General features: G+C 36.8%; 1 protein-coding gene and 1 long non-coding RNA gene across 2 annotated transcripts in view; one reads left to right on the plus strand and one right to left on the minus strand.

The window, feature by feature from the left end:
* gnai2b (guanine nucleotide binding protein (G protein), alpha inhibiting activity polypeptide 2b) overlaps positions 1-22,589 on the minus strand; it is a 41,526-nt gene that overhangs the window by 9,253 nt on the left and 9,684 nt on the right. The window contains exons 2-4 of the mRNA XM_028001902.1: positions 6,841-6,883; positions 4,018-4,159; positions 374-534 (exon numbers count right to left, since the gene is read on the minus strand). Coding sequence (XP_027857703.1) covers positions 374-534; positions 4,018-4,159; positions 6,841-6,883 — 346 coding nt within the window. The remainder of the gene's footprint in view (positions 1-373; positions 535-4,017; positions 4,160-6,840; positions 6,884-22,589) is intronic.
* On the plus strand, positions 6,334-6,885 carry LOC114135000 (uncharacterized). The gene is made up of 2 exons (XR_003593506.1): positions 6,334-6,377; positions 6,429-6,885. It is a non-coding gene; the product is annotated as an uncharacterized LOC114135000 (long non-coding RNA).

A 22,589-nucleotide genomic window follows, 5' to 3' on the forward strand; every position in this document is an offset into this window, starting at 1 on the left:
ATCAGCAATGCTCCAAAGAGAATCCATCACAATGCCAATGAATCGCCTCCTCCAAGGCAGCAGGTTTTAACAGTCATTAATAAAACAAAGATACAAATTTGTCAATAAAGCTATAAATTCAGGGCAGGTAGAATCATCAGATGAGTACTTGAGTTCATAGGCAATTATCTAAGGTGAATAATAAAGTGAGAATTTTCACAAAGTCTTTACAGTCACGTCTAATTAACAGTTTCTGCACAGGCACAATGTTCAGAGTTTGATACTTAAAGTGGCAGGTCAACACCCAGCTGAATTATTACATTTCCTTTGCAGAGATGACAGTGTGCAATTATCTGATACATCACTTTTACATGAAACACCAATCCATACTTACTACGCTGCAGAGTCATTGAGCTGGTATTCTCGCGACCTCGTAAAGCAACTCTGTATGCCACAGTCGGCCCACAACCGCCTGATCACGTTGGCCAAATCTTCAGGAAGAATGCCTTGCTCTTCCGCAGCTGCAGCGAGAGCAAAAAGCTGCTGGGCATCATCCTACAATAGAGGCAATGACAATTATGAGTTTCCGTTGTGGATAATTTTTAAGGTACCGAGCAAGAAATTATATAATTTATAAAGGATAATTTGTTTAATAAGAAAAAGGCTAGACAAAAAAGTTATCTTTGGGAGAAATCCAAGGCTTTATAATTATCCATCCATCCATTTTCTGTACACCCTTGTCCCTTACAGGGGTCAGGAGGCTGCTGGTGCCTATCTCCAGCTAACGTAATGGGTCAGAGGCGGGGGTCACCCTGGACAGGTTGCCAGTCTGTCACAGGGCAACACAGAAACAGACAGGACAAACAACCATGCACACACACACTCACACCTAGGGAGAATTTAGAGAGACCAATTAACCTAACTGTCATGTTTTTGGACTGTTAGAGGAAGCCGGAGAACCCGGAGAGAACCCACGCGTGCACAGGGAGAACATGCAAACTCCATGCAGAAAGACCCCGGGCCGGGAATCGAACCCAGGATCTTCTTGCTGCAAGGCAACAGTGCTACCAACTGCTCCACTGTGCAGCCCACAGGCTTTATAATTATTATTATAATAATTTGTTAAGTGAAAACAAGCAAACTTGGGTCCAAATCGCTGAAAAAAAGCCAAAATAAACATTTGGGAGTGGCCTAGTCAAACGTTTGGACTCAGACAGGCAGAAGACAATCGATGGAAGGATAATGGGAATACAAATGTTTCCTGTACTGTAGGAAAGGTCATATCCAGACCTTTTGACCAGTATGCAAAATATCATCCAACTGTAGCTACAAGTTTAAGCTACAGCAAGAGAAGCAATATGGATATTAGCAGCAGTCGTTCCATTTTACTGAATTCTTTTAACATATCTATCATTAATTACCTTCTAGATCATTTCTTTTTCTATATTCAGCAGAAAATATATCGTTAATTGTGGTGGTATTTAGTCTAACAAATGTACTCAACTTCAGCAGCTGTACTGTATGTGACCCATCCAGTCTATCACTTGTGATATAATATATATATATACCCATATATGCATTATATATTTGGCAGACCAAACGGATAAAATCCAAGTGGTAAATTGATTTCACATACATTTTTGCACTTGTGTAAACTAGCATCGCACGATGTGAGCTTGCTTGAGTGCGTTCACGTCTCAACAGAGCTGATGTATCCAAGTGCAGGCAGGCTAACGCGCTAATTGCTGCGCGTAGGAGTGTGAGAGTGTCGTCACGTACACAGAGCCATTTAACAGAAAGGTTGGTGAGAAACAAAAGCAACACACACACACCCCAGCAGTGTCCTCAACCTTCTGATTACAGCTTCAGTTTCTGAGCGCAAAAGCTGGCTTCACTGTATGGACACACAGTTCAGTCAGGATTGACTGCAACTGTTCCTGGATTGCAACAAGTCTGCAGGACAGCATCTCTGCCTGAAGTTGTGAATTTTCAATTTTCAATTTAGCAAGCTTGAGTTGTGTATGTTTATGTCTAAAAGTCGTATAATAAAAAGGGTGAGCTTTGGTAAATGAATCATAATTAGGACTATACTTTAATGTAATTAAGATAAGTAATAATTATACTTTGATTGTAATATCAGAACGATGTAATGCTTAATTGCCTTTATTGTCATAATCTCCTTCCCCAGAGAAAACCATCCCTATGTCCCTCTCTCTTTCCTTCCCCTGAACAGGAACAATGCAAAAACCACTTTGCAAAAAAATGCAAAAAAAAATAAGAATAATAATAAAAATAATTAAAAATGGGTCTTGGTATTTAGGACTCATCACAGCACACAAACCGAAACTGGATCTAAAGTTTGTTTTGATACAATTGACCATGAGACTACCTTGACTAACTCCAGCACTCTCCCAGAAATTTTAAGTTTAAAGACTACTACTGAGTCTTTAAACTCAGGTTTTGAACTCTGTCCCTCTTTGCTTTAGACACAATCAAAATATTCAGGCATACAGTTAAGTCATTATAATTTTTATGTTTCTACTCCTGTCACTTTACTTATTGTTTCAGTAAAGCATTTATAGTAGTATCTGGACTCCTCTTTAGTTTTTGAGGCTACTATGTTTTCCTGATTTTATTTATTTCTCTGTAAAGCATTTTGAAAAGACAACTGGTGAAAAGCTCAATAAAAATAAATACTGTTTTATTTGTACACTTGGGTTTGGCTGCAAAATGGCGGAAGCAGAGTAAAGTTAGACTTCTTTTTTTTTGCATCACCATAAGTAACAAATTAATGAGTACTCAGGCATGCATGGCAGGACAAACCTATTATTTTCAGCATGCAGCACTATGAGTTATGGACAAATGTCCAACCCCAGTGACATAGACACAGTCATCAAGTTCTCCTTCACTTTAGTCATATACTCAAAACTTCAGGCTGTAAAATCACAAGGTGGTGAAACCTAAAGACTACTTTAAATCCTAATGCAAATGAGTGACGTCAGAGTCATTGGTTAAAACCCATGAGACACACACCAGTACTGACAGGGCTACAATGCCCAGGTAGACCTGACAATGGCAGGAGATCATGGATAGTTATAAAATTATAATTCATTGCTCTAACAATGCAAAATTTAACAATGCGACCATGTCTGAACTCTTCCCACTACACCTGGGCAAATTAAGCAGGCTATCAAATTAATTCAGCTGCTGATGCTACAGACAGCATCCGTTAGCACTTCTGAACAAACCCAATCCCCCCAGAAGACCCGTCAGTAACTATTTCTGCAGTAGCTTCACGTATTTATAAGTTTCAGACTCCAACATGTCTATTACGGCTCTTAGAGAGAGCAGATCAAAGATGGAGGGGATGATGAATTCAGTAGGGCAGACACTGTTTCCCTGCTGGTTGCAGTGATACATCAGAGAAGGATCACACCATGATCCAGTTTCCACCACATCAATGTTTCTTCAGACAAAAAAGGCTGCTGTGAACAGGTGTGTGCTGGAAACCACATGATCTTACGTTTGTTTTACTGGCACAGCTTCCCAGTGTTATTGACTGAGCAAGAATTGCCAGGAGGGTGTGAGAAACAGACCTGCTTTCCCAGAGGCGTCGTAGCCTTAAAATAATCTTTGTTCACCAAGTTGCACTGGGGTAGGTCTTAGTCAGGGAGTAAATGTTATTTTATCGTGAAAATAAGTGGAGCATGCAGCTAAGCTAGGAAAGGAGTGGGTTTTGAAGCAAAGCTACACACCGGTGAAATTGGTCAGGGAAAGAATATTGTGAGCTTTAAAGTCTGAATTAGACACAGAACTGCAAGATGGTGTGGATAAAATAATGTTTGTTGAAGCCAAAGGGAGACCTTGCTTAAGAACAACAGCTTCATGCAGGATTTACTAATTATAATTAGGACTACTTGCTTCCAGCCTGGCTGTTAACAATGGAGCATTATCTAAGAAATTAAATAATGTGTAGATACATTTAAAATTTTGACAAATATTGGACTTTAATCAGTGCCTTGCGTTTGTGTGTCTTACCGTTCTGGCAGGGTCACTGTAGTCTATCTTGAGGCTGGCCATGGCTTTAACAATGGCCATGATCGACTGGATCGTATTACTGTAAACAACTGCTCTATACTGCTTACACTCATCTTCTGAGTAGCCGTCTTCGTGGATGATCCTAAAATATCAGAAAAAAACATGAAGCATCTGTGGAAAATAATAGAGAAATTCAAAAGTCCACAAAGTAAAGCAACACTGCAGTTGCTTTTCTAAATCGAGGCCTCACACTGTCTTTGCTGCTCTGCTACACTTACAATTATGGAGTATCTCTGCAGAAATAGTCTTCTAACAGTGTTGGCATAAATACATCAGGTAAAAATAAGGAGTCACACACATTTTCATTTTCAAAATTAAATAATGTGGTCAGATTTTAAATATGTAGCTTGCAAGGAAGGAAGGAAGGAAGAAAGGAAGAAAAAAATAAAAGATGAAAAGATGGAAGGCAGGATAGACAGATAAAAAATGTTTATCTTGTCAAACAATGTTTATCTTGCCTCCACACACAGTGAGGATTAGAATAAACAAGATAGGAAATTCTCAATTTCTCACTTTTAGAGAGCTGCACCAGAGAGTGGAGTCTTGGAGTCACAAAGTCTCCATAACAATCATCCATGTTATGGTTTTATCACACTTCTATATTCAGGTGTGGAGGGGGCAGAAACTGTAAAGGGTTCTGCTTTTAAAGCCAAAACGAATTTCACACAAAGCAAGTGTGGCTATACCATGTATATCAGTGTCTAATTGAACATGACTTTAACAAACCTTTGGCACACAATCTGATATGTCTACAAGAGTTCAATGGCCATGGCTGGTCAAACAGCCAATTATTTAGTGCATTCACAATTTTAGCATTGATTCTAACAACATAAATTGGAAATGAGCATGGTAAAAGGTGGGTAACCATCCATGTAACCAGTCAATAATGTGTCACAGCAGTATCACATTAAAACTGGCAACGATGCACACTAGTACTCTGCTTGAGGGTCAATAAAGATTCAGCAACTGACCTCACAGTTGTATGATTACACTGTCAGGGAGAAAAAGAGCAAAACCGGTGCTGGAAGAACACGAGAGTACCGAGAGAGAGCTCTCACCAGCAAGTTCAATTTCTGAGGTGACAAGCAAAATAAATAATAGCTTTAGATACATAGTATCTAAAGCTATTAGGTACTATGTACACTGTACAGTTATACAGTTACAGATTGAATGAACACAATGACAGCACTAAAACTAACATGTTTTCAGCTTTGCAATCAAAAGGGTGCGTGCTTTGCAACATTTCACATCAGGTTAATTACGCTTCCCAAGTCAAATCAATATGTTTCACAGTTTGCGTTCTAATTAGCATTTGGTTAAAGTATAAATTCAAAACCTTACTATAAATTTATGGAAGATATGTTTGAAGCAATCTGATTTAAAATGTGGAGACAGCAAATAATGGGAGGGAGGGAGGAATAGATAGTGAATGACTGAATGGACAGATAGATGTGCTCATGAATAAACAAACAGATGATGATGGGATGAGGAAGAAAGTCAGGAAATATTATCCTTATTACTCCAGCAGACCAAGAAAAAACTTTGAGATAAAATTGTAGGAACCAAGTCTTAGGTTGATGTACAAGAAGACATGCAGCAGTCTGGTAAACACATAGTTGAACTGCATCATCTCTGCACCATTCAGCTGATGCAGTATGGTGAGTCCATCCCTTGCAGTATTGTAATTCTAAGCAAAGAATAACAAAAGTGTTTGCCTTTCCACACATGCATAAACATTTCCCATCAGATACATCAGACTGCACAACATAGTGCTGAAAAAGCAATCTCAGATAATATTCTTTTGATTCTAAAGTGAAGCTGCTTGATGGAATAAACTGAAGTGATTAATGAGGACCAGAGGTAAGTTATAATGAGATCTCATTTGTTTTAAGATGTCAGGATTGTGGGTTTTCTAGCTTCCTACAGGCTATTTCTGTGTGTAACAGATGGATGTCATGTGTGTCTCACATGGTGATTTACCCGTGTGTCTGAATGTATTAATTAAATTATTCCACAAACAATGGACTGTTTCCACTTGGTACTCATAATAAGTGGATTCAATGCCTGGTTAGCCCTGAGGAATGTGAATAATTTAGTTTCCTCAGCTGTGTGTGTGAATGTGTGAGCGTGTGCAGGGGTGCGTGTTTGTGCGTTTGTTTCTAATACCTTGTGGGGACCATTTTCCTGACATATACTACGTTGTGGGGACCGAAACCTGATCCCCACAAGGGGAAACGCTGTTTTTGGGTCAGGGGTCAGATTTAGGACTAAGGTGTGAATTGAGTTTTGGTTAGGGTTAGGTTAGGTATGTAATGGATAGGGTTAGGATAAGGGTAAGGTCTAGGCTGTAGAAATGAAAGGAAGTCAATGGAAAGTCCCCGCAAAGATAGCTGCGCAAACATGTGTTTGGGCGTGTGTGTGTTTGTGGGTTTACTGAATCCTTCACATAAATAAGTGCCTCTATGATTATAGACTTATCTAACAAACATAAATTCTTAAAAAGAAGTGCTTAGAATATTCATGGGAATCAGATTGGAAGAATCCAAAGGTATCTTTTCTAACAATGACATAGAACTATAAACCATTGCTGTTCTTGTTTAAAATATTTACAATCAGAGAAGTAACTGAAAAAAGATCAATGGAATTGTAAAATAGTTCAATAATCATTGAAGTGGTTTCCATTGCTGTACAGGATTCATGTCAGGTAAAAAAAAGAAATTAGCAAAAGCAAGAAATGAAATAAAAATAGTGTTCTTAACTTACTTCATTTGCTTTACAATGGTGCTCTTTCCAGACTCCCCAGCACCTGTTGAGACATTAAAATGTTAATAGTTACAAATAAATCTAAGGCCAGTGTTGTTTTTGCAATATAATTAGAACAAAGTTCAGGTGCAGCAGTGACTGTTCTGCTCTGAAAACATGAGTGACCCAGTGATGACCTGGCTCTGGAATCAGTTTTGTACTCTGGGTTGTTTACGTTTATTTATGTTCCCATTTGTGCGAACGTGAGCCGCAGATACAAATGATCTTCCCCCATTAATTCCAATGTTTGTGTTTTAAAAAAAGAAGAGTGCAGTCAACAGATAAGCCATTACACAAGCCATCTTAAAAATAATTGCGAAAATGCATCTTTTAAATTTTACCATATTTTTCCACTTTAAATCTGTTCAGTAGCTTCATGATTTATTGTTTTCTTATTTTATTCTGCACCTCAGTGAAATATTGACTTGTTTTATCTATGGGAGCTAGATCATGTTTTAGTTTTAATGAGCTAAAAACTGATGAAACAGTTTTTAGCAAAAAAAAAAATATATTTTCAAATTAAATTAACTATCATTGCGACGCATAACTAATATATGGTCTTTAAATAGATTAAATTATTTGTTGCATCTTATGATTTTTTTATTCCTTTCCTGTCTGATTTTCAGATGTTGAGTATGACTTCAGTTAAAATAAAATAGGCAATAATACACTTCAGTTTTTTGTTTTGTTCATACACTAAAAATTCTTTATAAACAATCAAACATGTAACAAAATTATTCAGTAAAAAAATGGCGTTAAAAATTGAGGGTGGCAGTTCTTTGACACTTTCCAAGCGCTGTCAGAATCAGTTATACCTTCTCATAACTGATTATTGGTTGATTATTGATCAACCAATAATCAATTATCATCAAATTCACAACTAAACAGTTGTTTTGTTCGTCTGTATTATCTTTAATACAAATTATAAAAGTTAACTTTTGAAAACATTATTTATTATTTAATATTTCACAAGTAATATTTTAAAACTAATACTTTAAACCTAGCAGATCAACTTTAATGAATTATAAAGAGCAGGTTTTCTGAAATCAACCTGCTCTTCATAATTTAATAATTTACACATCATGTCTCCAACGTGTTTTTATTTTTTTTTTTTGTTTAAATCAGAAAACTTGTTTAAATTTCCAGTTTTGCCCAGCTCTCCACTTCTATAATAAATAATCAAAGACTGTCTTTGGTGAGGTAAAGAGAAAGTACTGTAAATGCACAATCTGGCTTGAAAGCCAAAGTTTAAAAAGACTATCCTGTGTAAAGAGAAAGTGGAGTATTACTCTCACTGCAGAGACCCACACAGTGAAGGTCACCTTCCTGGCACAAAAATAAAACGCTTCCATTAATATTTGAAGCCTAGCAGGAGGTGAATGCTTGTAAAAAGGAAGTAAGAGATGAGGCTTCTAATCTTTCTCCCAGGGTGGTTCATGAGAATAAGACACTGTTCTACAGCTTCAGGGGGAAATTTTCTGAACCTCTTATCAGATTTTACAGGTGAAAGTCAGCTTGTTGCAAATTGAAGGAGTAAACAGTGTAGACTAAACATTATTGTTGTCATACATCTTTGGGCTGAAAGTCAATTATGAAACAATTCTGAAAATAAGTCAACATTATTTGGCTTTCTTAGTGTTCAAAAAAGAAAAGAAGAACTACCAAAATGTATTTTATTGCGTTCCGAGGCATTAATACTGTGTTTGAGATTTAAGATCAAGATTATAACTACTGTGAAAGGGAAGCTGCTGGTGTTCTTGTCATTATTTGAAAGCCAGACAGACATATACAGATTTCATCCAGATTAACCAAGGTATCATAAAATGACATCTCCCTGCATTGTTTTTTATTACACAGCAAGTCTAAGTGCTACACAAACACTGTGACAGAATAGAAACAATTTATGGAGCCTGTGGCTTCACCCCAACCCATCAGCCATCCATCAGCGGCTGCCTCCTGGTCCACAAATATCAGCTACTGACTACAGCTGCCTCTTTCAGAGTAAAAATGCCCGAGATACCAGCAAAGCATTCTAAATAATCTGTCTAATAATGAAACATTGTAATTCAGACTTTTTTGCAGCAATGACCGCATAGAAAAAAGAAAATTTCAGCAGTGCTAAAAAAATTTGAATAGCAGAAAATATGATAAATTATTTTGCTGTCAGATAAAAAAGTGGAAGATCAGTTTTTACTAATAGCCTTGAAGAATTAGATTTTTTTCATTTGACCAGTTTAATTTTGAGTTAGAAATGTGACCAACCAGGGCCACAGTCCTGTTGTTAGATATGGCTACATATGGGATCATTGTAATTTCACATTAAGGATGCAGTGAAAAAGGAAGATGGGGGCGTGCCGTGGTGGCGTAGGGGATAGCGCAACCCATATTTAGAGGCCTTGAGTCCTCGACGAGGCCGGCGCGGGTTCGACTCCCGGACCCTGCGACATTTGCCGCATGTCTTCCCCCTTCCTGCCAGCCTACTTTCAAATAAGGGACACTAGAGCCCACAAAAAGACCCCCTGGAGGGGTAAAAAAGAAAAAGGAAAATGGAAATAATTGTTATCTATGTACAAGATAGTGCTAAAACTGCAGCGCAGATAGCTGCTACTGGATGTTAAAACAGAAGTGGTTTAAATAAAACTGAGAAACGTTGCATCTAAAAATGTATTTTGATCCTGTTGTTGTTTTATTATTATCCGGTAAACATTTAGGGTTGGTTAAAATCCACCATGAGAAAATGTCTGCCTGCCAAGAGTCACATTCTGCCAGGGTTGTAAGAGGACAAGACCGTATAAAGCTAGACCAATGGATATTTGCTAAATAAAAGCTAAATGTTATCAGTCGTCAAAAACACCACTGCTGAATTTGTATATACTGTAGCTCTCCAGGGAAAGGTTTATTTTCTGCATGCCTGATTAGAACAGGAACAAGGAAAAAAGACAAGTCTGCATGTCTTTGGCCAAGAAAGGGATTGCTTTTTCAAATAGCCTATATTTAATCTACCTATAATTGGTCAACATTATTGACAATTATACAACAATTGCTAACCATTGCAGCTGAAGGTATTATGGGATAAACAGTAATTTCTGAACTATTTGTATTCCTCTTAACACCTAACATATTGCAAGCAGTCTTAAAGGTGATAATCTGTGTTAGCTGTTTTATTATTAAAAGAAAAACAAACAGTGTAAACATTAATTGATCACAGTGGGGCACAACACAACAACTCTCATCTTCATTTGAGATAGAGAGACCAACAGTCAACAAGGCTTCATTATGAGAGTACATAAAAATGTTGAAGTATATTCTAGCACTGAAGGATATGCTTATGGCTTTATAAGACCATAAAATGATTGCTGATATAATTGATATTAAAACGTATTCACATAGAGCTAAATAAAATACACAAATATCTCCACAATTATCCGTTTTGCATAGAACATTAAATGAGTTTGATTAGAAAGGCCACATGGAGTCTGGTATTTGGTACACAGTAGGGGCAAGTCAGTTACACAGACATCTATTTGCAGACGTTAAAACTTAAACTTTTTATTGTTGGCACAGCAAACTCTGGATTGCTTTGTGATGAGGAAAAGACAACATCACTTCCATTTTCTGCTTCATTAACCACAACTATTTGTAGTAGTACCTATGTTGTTTTCCAGTGAGTGTCGAAAAAGAGGATCAGTGATAAGAAAATCCAACTTGGTGGAGAAAAGAAAAACCATAACTCACACTTCATTCTCTCACTAGCTATGATGGGTGCTCAGTTACGCACTACTGATGAAACAGAATCTGTTCAATAAATGGATGACATATCCTGATATTGAGCAAATAAATTTCCACCCATCCTTTCAGAGTACATATCAATGAGAACTAGCCTAACAAAAACAAACAAATAAAAAGGATGTTTGTCTTTTTGGTTGCTAAAACCTCTCTGGTTTAACATAATAATTATATATATTTGTCAGATGCATGGGGACAATTTTTTTTTAAAGGATGGTATGTATTTTTCTGGCACATAGTGCAATTTATAGCACAATCAAGTAATTATTTTACCTTCAGTTTTTATAAAAATGTTGTATTTATCAAACATTTGCCACCTTGATAATGGGCTTCTGTCTCTTTCATAAGCTTCTAGTCTTTCGGACACTCCAACTTCAGGACGTCATCACAATAAATCTACTTAAAATGTCAATGACAACCGTTCTAAGGAGTTTATCCAATAAGCTCAGCAGACACACAGTTTCACCAGGTGTTGGCTAATTGCTGCTGCCGCTAGTCTAGTGGAGCAGTGTGCAGGAGGCACAGGAGAGGGGTGCAGTTCCAAGCAGAGGCTTTGTGGAAATAGGCAGCGCTTTGTATGAGCAGGCGTTTAAACATCACTCGATGGCTGCTATTGAAGATTCAAGGATTTCTCAATCATAAATGACAGAATCAAAGCAGCACTCCAGGTATGATTTTGATGGTGAAATAACATCATAACATAATATGTAATAACATAATATAAAGCTCAATAAAAGTCGATCTTACCTAGTACCTCCCCGTTTAACACTACAATACCCTCACAGCTGGACCTACAATCAGTCGATGTCTGATGAACATGGAGTCGTACTGCTCACTCACTGCATGCCCACAGGGAGGGATTTATATTGGGCATGTTTAAATTACAGCCTGTCGGGGGTGGATGTGGATCTGAACTGACATAGGTTGGATGGTGAAACCTGGTATTCAAATCTAACAGTTTGAGTATTATTTATTAGCACACAGCGGCGTGCAATGCACATCCTCCATTTGGTCACTGTGACTAAGCAAAGGTGAGCAATAACACCATGAGAGAAATATCACTGTCCTTTCATCATTAGCTAAAGCATCACAGGCTAACTTTCCTTTTGATACAGAGTTCAGTACTGGAGGTGTGATTTTATGCAAAGTGAATCAGAGTAAGACATAAACTCATGTTTCAGACATTACCCTGAGCCTGTACGTTACCAATTATTACAGTGATGAAAAAAATGATGCACAATGGATATCATATATTAAATGTAAAAAAAAATAAAAATGCTTCTTTCAGGAATCATATCCAGGCATCTGGGGACTTCATACTCATAAGGTCTTTAATTATCTTAATGATAGAATCATGTCAGATTACAATACACGGGTGAAAAAGGTCTCTACATTTTGGTTTTCCTTACAAGAAAAACAGATTCGGTTGTTTATAAATATTTCCACCCATGAAAAGGTGAACAGTAATAGTGTGGAAACTAAAGGAGCCCAATTCATCCCTCTGCCAAGCTATGGGTGTTGTGTTTGTTAATCAGCCAACTGGAGCAAATAGCGCATGGCTAATTGAGCAGATAATACCAACTACTGCCAGTATTATTCAAAAAGGAGCAGAGCTGCAAAAAAGGGTTTATATTTAATGTAATTAGACCCTGGAAACAACTCAGAATTTCAGTAAGTCTGTATTCTATATTGTTACTGACCTAATAGTCAATGTATAATAATCAGAATAACCAAATAGCATTGGTGTAAGCTCTCTCTAAAATAGGAGGCAACCAGACTTCTTGAAAATATTTCACCTCTCATCCAAAAAGCCTCTTCCATTTTGCAGCTGAGTAATGAGTAGCAACCAATACTTTTATTCAAGTGTAGAACTGTGTAGAAGTGGAGAAATGCTTTGCATAAAAGAGTATAAGACAAATGAATTTCTATTTTAGCACCAGAAGTAATATAATATAATAATATAAATGATTAATTTTACTATAGCATTCACACAAAAAAATTATAAATTGGTGATCAGGATCATGAACATCTTACTGTCCCTGATCAATCACCAGATGTGTTTGGATTGTTTCTGCAACAGTGGGAAAGGCATTTCCTGTAAGCTGTTCTGGAAAACTTAACTGTTTATAAATGTTTGTTTAGGAATTATGACATAACAAGCATTGTCTTTTTGTTCTGCTGGCATAAAGTATGAGAAGTCAGACTTTACGTTTGTTCGAATTTCCTCTCCCGCTTTTGAAAGCAGGAAAAGTAGAACAGCTCATACAAACACTGACCAAAACACACATTTAAGATGATCCACTGTGGCACATTTACAGCTTCCATAGACTTCAAAATAAAAATTATTAAAGTATTAAATTCAAGTGGCTGGGTATAAGGCTGAGAAGCCAGTACAGGAAGAGATAATGCCATGCTTTTCTGGCTTCTGCATGCTGCTAATGCTCAAGGGAAGAAGCACCGGTTCTTTAGAAAGGAAGTGGGAAACCTCCTGGCAAAGTGTCTCTTTGGATAAAAGGAAGAAATTGCATGACTGAATGTCAATGAAGGATATCTAGGCCTACACGAAACCCAAAACGCCACCAGAGCAGGGGGTGGGGGGAATCCATTATGATCAGGTGACTTCCTGAGGCCTGCATTTGGTTCATGCGCTTTAATTACAAGTCTCAAGCAAGGACAGGCCACATTATAAATTGGCTGAGAATAGCAGTGTGCATTTGGGAGAAGATGTAAATCATTTTGGTGCAGTTTGGAGGGCACAGATTCTCTTTAGAAAAGCTGAGCACTTCATATTAACTCTGTGTGGTGTGAACATGCAGGCCAAGTAGTATCCTGCAAAGAAACCCCAAACTATAAATCTCATGCAGGAAAGACGCTAAAAACTGTGTGAAGGAAATGCAACGTTTCGACTGTCACTTTGATTCCAGCTTCTTCCGGTCAGGTCGATGTACCACGAGCAAGGCACTTAACCCTAAATTGCCTTCTGGTGAGTATATCAACGTATTAAATATGTGCAGGTTATAAATGAGTGAATGTGTCTGTAGTGTCAGGCACCTTGAGTTCAATTCAATTCAACTCAGTTTATTTATGTAGCGTCAATTCACAATAAATGTTATTACAAGACGCTATACAAAAAAGTCTTTACAATTCAATCAATCACATATTCATTCCAAATTATTATCAAACAGTGCATTAAGCTCAGTTCATTATTCAAATTAGTATAAAAAGCTTTTTATTTAAGGAAACCCAGCAGATTGCATCAAGCAATTGACTTGTAGCATTCACTCCCCCTTGATGAGCATGTAGCGATAGCATACAATCACTTGCATTGACTTTACACCAATCCTTCATGCATGTAAAAACAGTAGAGAAGAAAAAACACCCACTTAACAGGAAGAAACCACCAACAGAAACTGGCTCCAGTTTCAGGTAAATTCAGTCCATTTATCTTTTTCTGTCTTGAAGCTATAAACTGCAATTAGTCATCTATTTAGGAGCACTGGTAACATAACATTCTAAACATAAGGGAGCGATTGCTATAAAATGTGATTTTAATACTGTAAGACAAAATGATGAAGAAGTTCATCGGTCTCATATTTTGTTAGCAATTAGCATGATTTGTGAGGTGTTTGAATTCCAGATCATATTAAATCTGTGATTTCCAAAATGCTAAAGATATTTTGAAATTGACCATGTTCCAAAGTTATAATACACCAAAGGTAGGACAGCACAACTTTGCAGCACACAACCTTCCTGTCATCTTATAATGTCTCCTCCTCTTGCACTTTATTGCAACCTAAATGAACTGCAGATGTGACTTAAGATGTAGAAGAAAATTTCCCTTTACAACCTGACTTTGCATTAGAACATCTAATTAATATTGAAGATACTTAACTTTGAGATGCTTCACTCAGTAACATCACACACACAAACGTTCAGATATCTGAGGACATTAAAATGGTTATAAACTGCATTTTAGAAGCAACATTCTGAACCTAATTAAAACACTTTCTCTTATCAAGTTGTGTATGTTTGTTAATTTTGCACACGTCTAGCACAGGTTTACAATTTGTTTAGACATATGCATTCAACAGAGAGATGTGATTCTTATGTTTGCATGCCTACATTTCAGTGGATGTGCACAAGACACAATGCACATGCTGCCACACAGAGAAAAGAGACTTGCCACTGCAGAAGTGAAAGTGCAGCATCAGCAACAGTCTGCAGCCAGACTACGTTGTGTTTCTGTTGGCAGTTTAAAAAGTCAGCAATAATGTTTTGGTCCAAGTCTGATCACATAACACCAGCTTTAGAGTAGCCATTATTGCTTTAAGTTGTGTTAAGTTAAAACAGTTTAGTTTATTAGTTTATTCTTACAGTGATCCACACATTACATGATTACAGACAGTTTTTGGAAATTAATTAAAAACAAAACAATTAAAAAAGATACGGAAGACAACATGACAGAATATGTAACAGCTTTTGTGACAAATAAGTTTGGTTTGGTAATAAGGTGGTGCAAGATAAAGTCTTGCAATGATCAGGGACATTGAACAGAAATTGCCTAGAAATTATTTCTTTGTAACCATTCCAATAGGGTTCACTAATGTGCAACAAAACTATGAAACATGAAGGTAATCTGCAGAGCAGCTTATTTTAATTACAGGTTCAGTGTGGTTTGAAAACTCTAACTAAAACAAAAAAAGAGAACAAAAACTCATTAACAAATAAGCTACTTTTCCAGTTGAAAACAGTCCCTTTAGGAACAGTGTTTCATATGTCTGTATCACACACACACACACACACACCCACGCACACACACACACACACACCCACAACAGTTCTTCAGTAGCATAGCCTTTGCAGAAACATTTTGCTTTGAACAGCATGCAAGCCCGTTACCACATGTTGGCATATGCCAGCGTCATAGGCCACCTATTGTCTGAGCAAATGCCACGGAAAGATGACTCACTATCCTGACTGTGGCACGATTCCTCCTTCTCTAATCCCAGCTCACTGCCCGCAACTGTTGATGTCACGAATGTTCACATTCACTTGACTATTTCGACTATTTACAGAACAGCCTCTTCAGGGCATTGATGACACTGAATAGAAAACACTAAAAACACTTATGCTCTTACTATTTCAGGCCTTATTGAAAAGCAACTGTCGTAAATCTAGGAGCGCAGACCAGCCGTTGTGCTTTTTTATAGCCAAGTGATCATGTGAAATACAGTCTGAGTGTTAGTAGTGACAAACAGCATGCATGCGAGTGTACCTGTGAGTCCATATATGTTGCTCAAGGTTTCAAGGTTTTAAAAACCTCCGGAATGTTCCTCTCACCTAGCAACCCCATCTTAAACCGTTATTGGTGCTACCTTGAAAGTAGCACCAATATCCAGAAGAACATTTTTTTCCACAAGTTTTCTGGACTCAGTATCTAGTCAAAACTGTTTCAAGGTATCCCTTTACTATGACAAAAATGTATGCAAATTGATCGTTTAGTCATTATTTAAAATATAGAAATGCAACAATTGCCACTGTTAGAAAAACCTTCTCACAATTTGATATTTTATACACTGCTATGAAACACAAAAAGGGGTTTTCAATAGGTGACTTCATAAGGTAAAAGAAAACTTTCAAAACAATTTAGTATTATCTGAAAATATAACTACCGTTAATGCCAACTCATGGGTTGACTGATGTGTAACCATCCTTGGGCCTGACCACTGCACTGCCAGACTCAATACGTCCCTTAAATAGAACATGAAGTAGGGTGAAATATCTCAAAAAGCAACAGATCATCTCCTGATCTAAAGAAAGTCACTTGCATGCCAGAACATATTTCTAAGGCTTTAAGAATGCAACAAATCACAATAATAGTCCTTACAGTCGTGTAATTTTCATTAATGGTTGGCCTACCAAGATAACCCCAAGATAGCATTAGTTATTCATCCTTAATGACACAAAAAAATCTAGAAAAACATTTAAAGCACTGCAAACCTCATGAGAGAGAGAGAGATAGAGAGAGAGAAAGGTCTGAGTTCCTGATTAAACAATAAGAAAGATACAAATAGAAAACCGTTGAGGAGGTCCATCCCACACGTGCAAAAAGTCCCATCTTAATGATCCCCAAGAGTTTTGGGAAAATATTAAACATTTTGGAGGGCATGAATGTTGTTACATCTGGTGCAAAGCTGTCATAGTGTGATTGTCTAGTCAAAAAACACCAGACTGAACCAAAAGAACTATGTAGGTATAAATACTTTCTTTAGTTACAGGAACAAATTCGAAACTGTGTTATTGTTGTTGTTGTTTTTTAATTAATTTAGGACAGCTTCTTATAAATGGAGCTGATTTCCTTCTATTGACCATTCACTTGCCTCTGACTTACTCTCTGCCTGCAGTCATCCCTCCTTTATAGCAGACCTAAGCTTAAGCCTCTCTCTCTGCTCCTCTTTCTTCCCCTCTCCCCACCACCTCGGTTTCTGAAGAACAGAACTCTAATTGCCTTAACGTATAACAGCAAGCTGGATGCAGTGGTGCCTGTTTACAGAACAAAACATTGTGAGTCTTTCAGGCAGGCACCTCCCACTCCATAGCACCCAAAACCCTTTTCACATGCAGGATGGATAATAATGGAGGAATTTTACATTGCTGGATACAGTATGCTACTGCCTAGAGTGGGAAAGTAGGTCATCAGCCTTGCAGGGAGCAGTGAAGCTCCGCTGCCTCTCTGCAAGGTTGGATGTCTGCTGAACTGATGGCAACCTAAACCAATCACAGTAAGGCAAATGAAACAAGAAAACAATGTAGATTTAAAATGAGAAACAAGGAAACCATGTTCAGCTGTATTCTCATAAACAGAAATTAAAACAGCACACTACTAGAGCAAGACATGCTTTGTAAAAAGTAACAGCTTAGACACTGCATGGCATTATATAGATTGCAATTTATCATTGCTACCTGAAGCAGCGAGAACAATGATGAGTTGCTTCATTATTGTCTCCTAATAACACAAGCAAGCACTTCTTTACATTTAATCCCTTTAGAAGTCAGTGCATCCTTCAGCACCATTTATCATCCAGTTTTAAATCAAAGCCCATAAGCCGCATGTCTGTGTTCCCAGAACGCCTCTTGACTGTTTTAATACCTTTTTCCACTAAATCACATCTTCCTCACCACTGAGAACACATCCTCCTCTTTAGCACACACGACACGCACTCTGCAAAAAGGTGCTGCTGCTCTTCTAATGTGCTCTCTACCTGTCACTCTATTGGGGTGCAAAACACAAGCAAAATGCTTGATTTATTTTCTGAACTTGTGATGCCTGAATGTACCAATCGCCAAGCAGATAATACAGCCAGCCTCAAGATTTAAATAGGAAAACCTCATGGAACTGCATCAATATTTTTTTTTGTTTAGTCTGAAGAAAAAAAGAAAAACAAGCATTTTAGCTAATGTAAAAGTAATGGGCCCATTTGTTGGTATATTTTCTAAAGCAATCTGTCTTTTGGGATGAGATTACATGAGTCCAACACAACCGCTCTTTTCCTATTTGGTCTTCTATGAAAACTGACTACTCCCTCAGACATACAGCGACATTTGCTTTCATATTTTTGTCATTAGACTGTACCAGAATGGAGCAATGCAGCACAAAAAGCAATTTTCAAGGTGACATGGAGGACGTTAAAAGTCTCCACCAGAAACTGAAGACAGAATAATATTGTACAACATTCATTTTCAGTAAACCTTTGGGCCTAATGTGTCAAAAAAAAAAAAAAAACATTTAAAAATGTTCTAGATTTTACAGGTGACATCTAAACAATTAATGCCTTGGAGGACAATAGTTCTTTAGTGAACAGAACAAAAGAGATTACATTAAAACAAGAAGCAAGCTGTGAAGCATAATTTGAAATTGAAAAAAAGGCAAAAGTTTTCCTGAATTGCTTTAGGACACTGATCTAAGAGTTTCCTAAACTTTTTCTCAAATTTACTGATACATTCCTGTGCTTATGTTACCTTTAGGAAATGCTGCAGCACAAAGTCAATCTCTAAAATGTGGGTCAAACTGGATCGGGATGATAAAGCTCCCTATAAAACTCCTAAATAAACAAGAGATTTAAAAAAAAGACATTAAAATAAAAGGATTTAGCCTGTTGATCTGTTTTCCAATAAAGCCATGCATTATGAAAGTACTGACATAGTCATGTAGATTAGATGGGTACAAAAATAGGAATACGTTTTTCTTTGATCTCTATAATATCTCTGGTTGAACTCAAATATTTCCTGTATGGTATTTTTTGTACAGTTTTTTTTTTCTGGTTTAGTAGGAGATTCCCAGCAGAGCTGATTCCAGATCTTATGGGAGACGGGCTATTAGAAGTGTCATGTACCATTCAGAAAACTAATCAGATAAGTAATTCAGAAGGAAATCAATGTGTACTCAGCTTTCCCAAAGACCCTCTTAATTACACTAATGAAGTGAAAGCATATCGATTGCTGGTTACAGCACTCACCGTGTGCAAGCTCTTTAAACAAATGGTCAAAATGATGTTATAATTAGCTTTTAGCAGATGATAAAAAACACAAAGGCTTTCATTTGCCATGAGATTTCTGATAAATAGAAGCTTTCTGAAGCTGTTAAAGCGACAGCTATCGGCCGCTTTAATGTGCGTGACTCTTTTTTTCAGCAACACTTGGGTGTGACAAAACAATTTGAGATTTAACTCTAATAAGAGTGATTTACCAAGTGAGATCCATCATCAAAGTTCTTGCGGTGATACATTTTCTAACATGCTATCCTACAGTATTCTATAAGATCTACAGAGAGGATCAGGCCTGACCTTCCCTCCACCCAAGGCTTGTCAAAGGTTAGGGTCAGGAAAAGGGCAGCTAATGTCTCTGCAGACCTCACACATCCTGTAAAGAACCTGTTAAAGACTTTTATTGTCAGGTTGGTGCAACAGAACACTATTTTCAACAGGCAGTCATCACAGAGACGGTTTCTTTCCCTAGGCCGTCTATCTAATGAACACTTATGTCAGAGAGCTCAGATCAATACCAGGCATACTTTCACAAACTCAACCTTGTCTTCCTCTTTGTAAATATATATATTTACAAGAAAGAAAACTTATTTTTACTAACCCTTTTCAGTTTGTTTATATGTTTGATGTCTATTGAAAGCCAAGTGGAACTGAAGGAAATTTCTTGTTTGTGGGCACAAACCTGGAAAGCTGGTTCTGATATTAGAGTGTATGGACAGGTAAGTAATAGCAGTGGTGCATGGGAGCAGCTAACATTTCTGAGTAATTGTGTTAATTTATTTACAGTAACAAGGAGAGTTTGTATAAACTTGAGAAAAAAAAATCATTTTGATTTATTAGGATTAATCATTATTTCTAATTTGTAATTTCCTCAGAATGCAAAAACATTACTGCGTATAAAAGCAATACTGCTTGCTATGTAATTTAGCTAAACTACAAAGTTTGTTTCTGATACAAAAAGCAAGCATTTCTCAAATCAATAAAGTAATGAGTCTTAATTATGGGAAAAATAATTACCTGCTTACATTTGCATAAAAGTTTAAATATGTAATGGCAAAATGTATTTATGCTTCTCAATTTGGAATGTCCTCATTTCTTACAACAAAATCAATGAAATATTTTCACTAAACAGTATAAATACAAATCTTTTCGTATCATATTTTTACACTTGAAATTATTAGGGTGTTGCTTATTTATTGTGTGGTTTTAGTTATTTTATTGAGCACTGTTTTGTTGTTCTTACCTATTTTAGCTGTAAAGCACTGTGGTCCACTGCTGGTTCTGTTAAGAAGCTTAAAAAATAGAAATGGATTGGAGTTAAAATTTCACTTATTCTGAAATTGCTCTCACATAATTCATGATGTGACAACTGAAGCGTCCCACATGGCTCACTGAATAGTCATTCTTCATGCATCAAACCACCACAGCTGGTGTTTACCTTGCAATAATTCTGCTTTCTCTCACAGCTTTCTATGCTTCTGCCTATATTTTCTCCACACATACTTTCAAAATGATGAGGTGTCAGAAGTGCTGGGCATTGGCTGCAGTCTTTGAAGGACCATAAAACCATGCAGTATTTTATTATATTGCTTCACACTGGAGAGTAAATTTTTGAAAGTGCAGACTTACTGTATATAAGTCTACCAGATCTGCTACTGCAAAAGCAACATTGGGTGATTTAGTAGGGCAGAAACACTTTAAAAGACCAATACTGTGGTTTAAAAAGAAAATGTCCATCATATATTAAACCTACCACTTTGCCCAGACATAATATACTCTGTATATTTCTGCTGAGTGGGAAAAAATGACTTCAGATCTAATAATTTCAATCTGGCACCATAATGCTTGTGTAACAGCAGCTGGTTCATTATAAATTCATTGACTGCTGATAATGGAGAGAAATAATCAGCTATCTGAAAATTATGTCCATATGTTGACCTCTAAAAACTAAACTTTTGTAAAAGCTCAAAGTGGCCACAAGGACAAGAAACAAACCCTTTGAATTGACTCATGCAGGTTTTTCTCTCATATTTTGGAGAGTAAGATATATGATTTTAATCATAATGAAAAATTAAAGACATTTAAATAAACAATTAAAAAAATTAGATTTTTTTTTTTTTTTACATTTTTGGTAAACTGTAAAAAAGACATTTTCTGAGGATAATTTCGTACATTGTGACATTTTTTCCCACTTAAACTGTCCAAAATTATTATAGATGATTTGAACATGATGAGAAGATCCTTAATAGGTTTGCCCTGTTTAAACCTCAGACTTTAATTTGGTGTGTTCCTGCCTGTTAAAAGGGTTCCTTTTTTCTCTCCTAGAATATACATGTGTTTATATCTTGTTAAAGAGAAAGGTTAGCATTAAAACTAAATTATGTGTGCTTTATGGTGTTCACAGATAACCTTTGAGGAGATAATGTAGGAGTAAAGCTGCTGCAGTAGCTTTTATTGAATATCTGGTGTTTGTGTTCAAAGACAAGTTCCCAAAGATTTTTGCCTGATCCCTTCCAGTGATCCAAAACTAGACAAAAAGTAAATGTAAACTCCTGCAGAATGACAGAAAGAAAATGATTGTCATTTTTGTAAATAATTTCAAAATGAGACAAAAACAAACAAAACAAAGGGCAAAGGTTAAATCAGGTCTAATCTTAATAGCTGGAAAAAGTAGGCCAGGTTGGGAAAACTATAATGAGCTACAGCTAGAGGGCTCCTGACAAATGCAAAATGTCAATGTTAGAAATTCTGGAGCTTTCAGTCCTATAAATTAGGACTGGATCTAAATCATTAAAACCAAGCATTTATGATTAATATAAAATGTAAATAACCCTGATGGACAGAACCTTGAGAAGCTGTGTAAGGATGTCTTGTCACAGAACTTCAGTTAATTCTTGCTGCTTTTTGCAGATGATGAGATATTTTTGGTTTCTTAAGGCTATGATCTTCAACATGCACTGAAGCATTAGAAAGCCGTGTGTGAGCAGCTGGGAGGATAGTCAGCTCCTCTAAGTTGGAGGCAGTATTGTTGATTTGAAAAGGGTGAAATATTCCCTCTGGTTTGGATGATTTCCTGCATTTAGCTGAGGAGATTCTGCATTTCAGTGTCTTATTAACGAGTCATTGCACAACCAATGGCAGCAAGAAATTAATAGGAAGATGAGGGCTTTAAATCAAATAGCGTGTTTAAGGGATAATATAAGTTTACTGCTCCATATACATTAAAAACTTATAGAGATGAGATATAGATTATGACTAAACATTGAGCAAGATCCACAAATACAAGCACATGACTTTAGCTTTCTCTATTTAGTAGTTAAGATTTGACAACATGGGGGGGCTCTGAGTAAAACCACGGATCCTTTCCATTAAAATAAATCA

This window comes from Xiphophorus couchianus, chromosome 20 (assembly GCF_001444195.1).
Source record: "Xiphophorus couchianus chromosome 20, X_couchianus-1.0, whole genome shotgun sequence".
Taxonomy (NCBI): domain Eukaryota; kingdom Metazoa; phylum Chordata; class Actinopteri; order Cyprinodontiformes; family Poeciliidae; genus Xiphophorus; species Xiphophorus couchianus.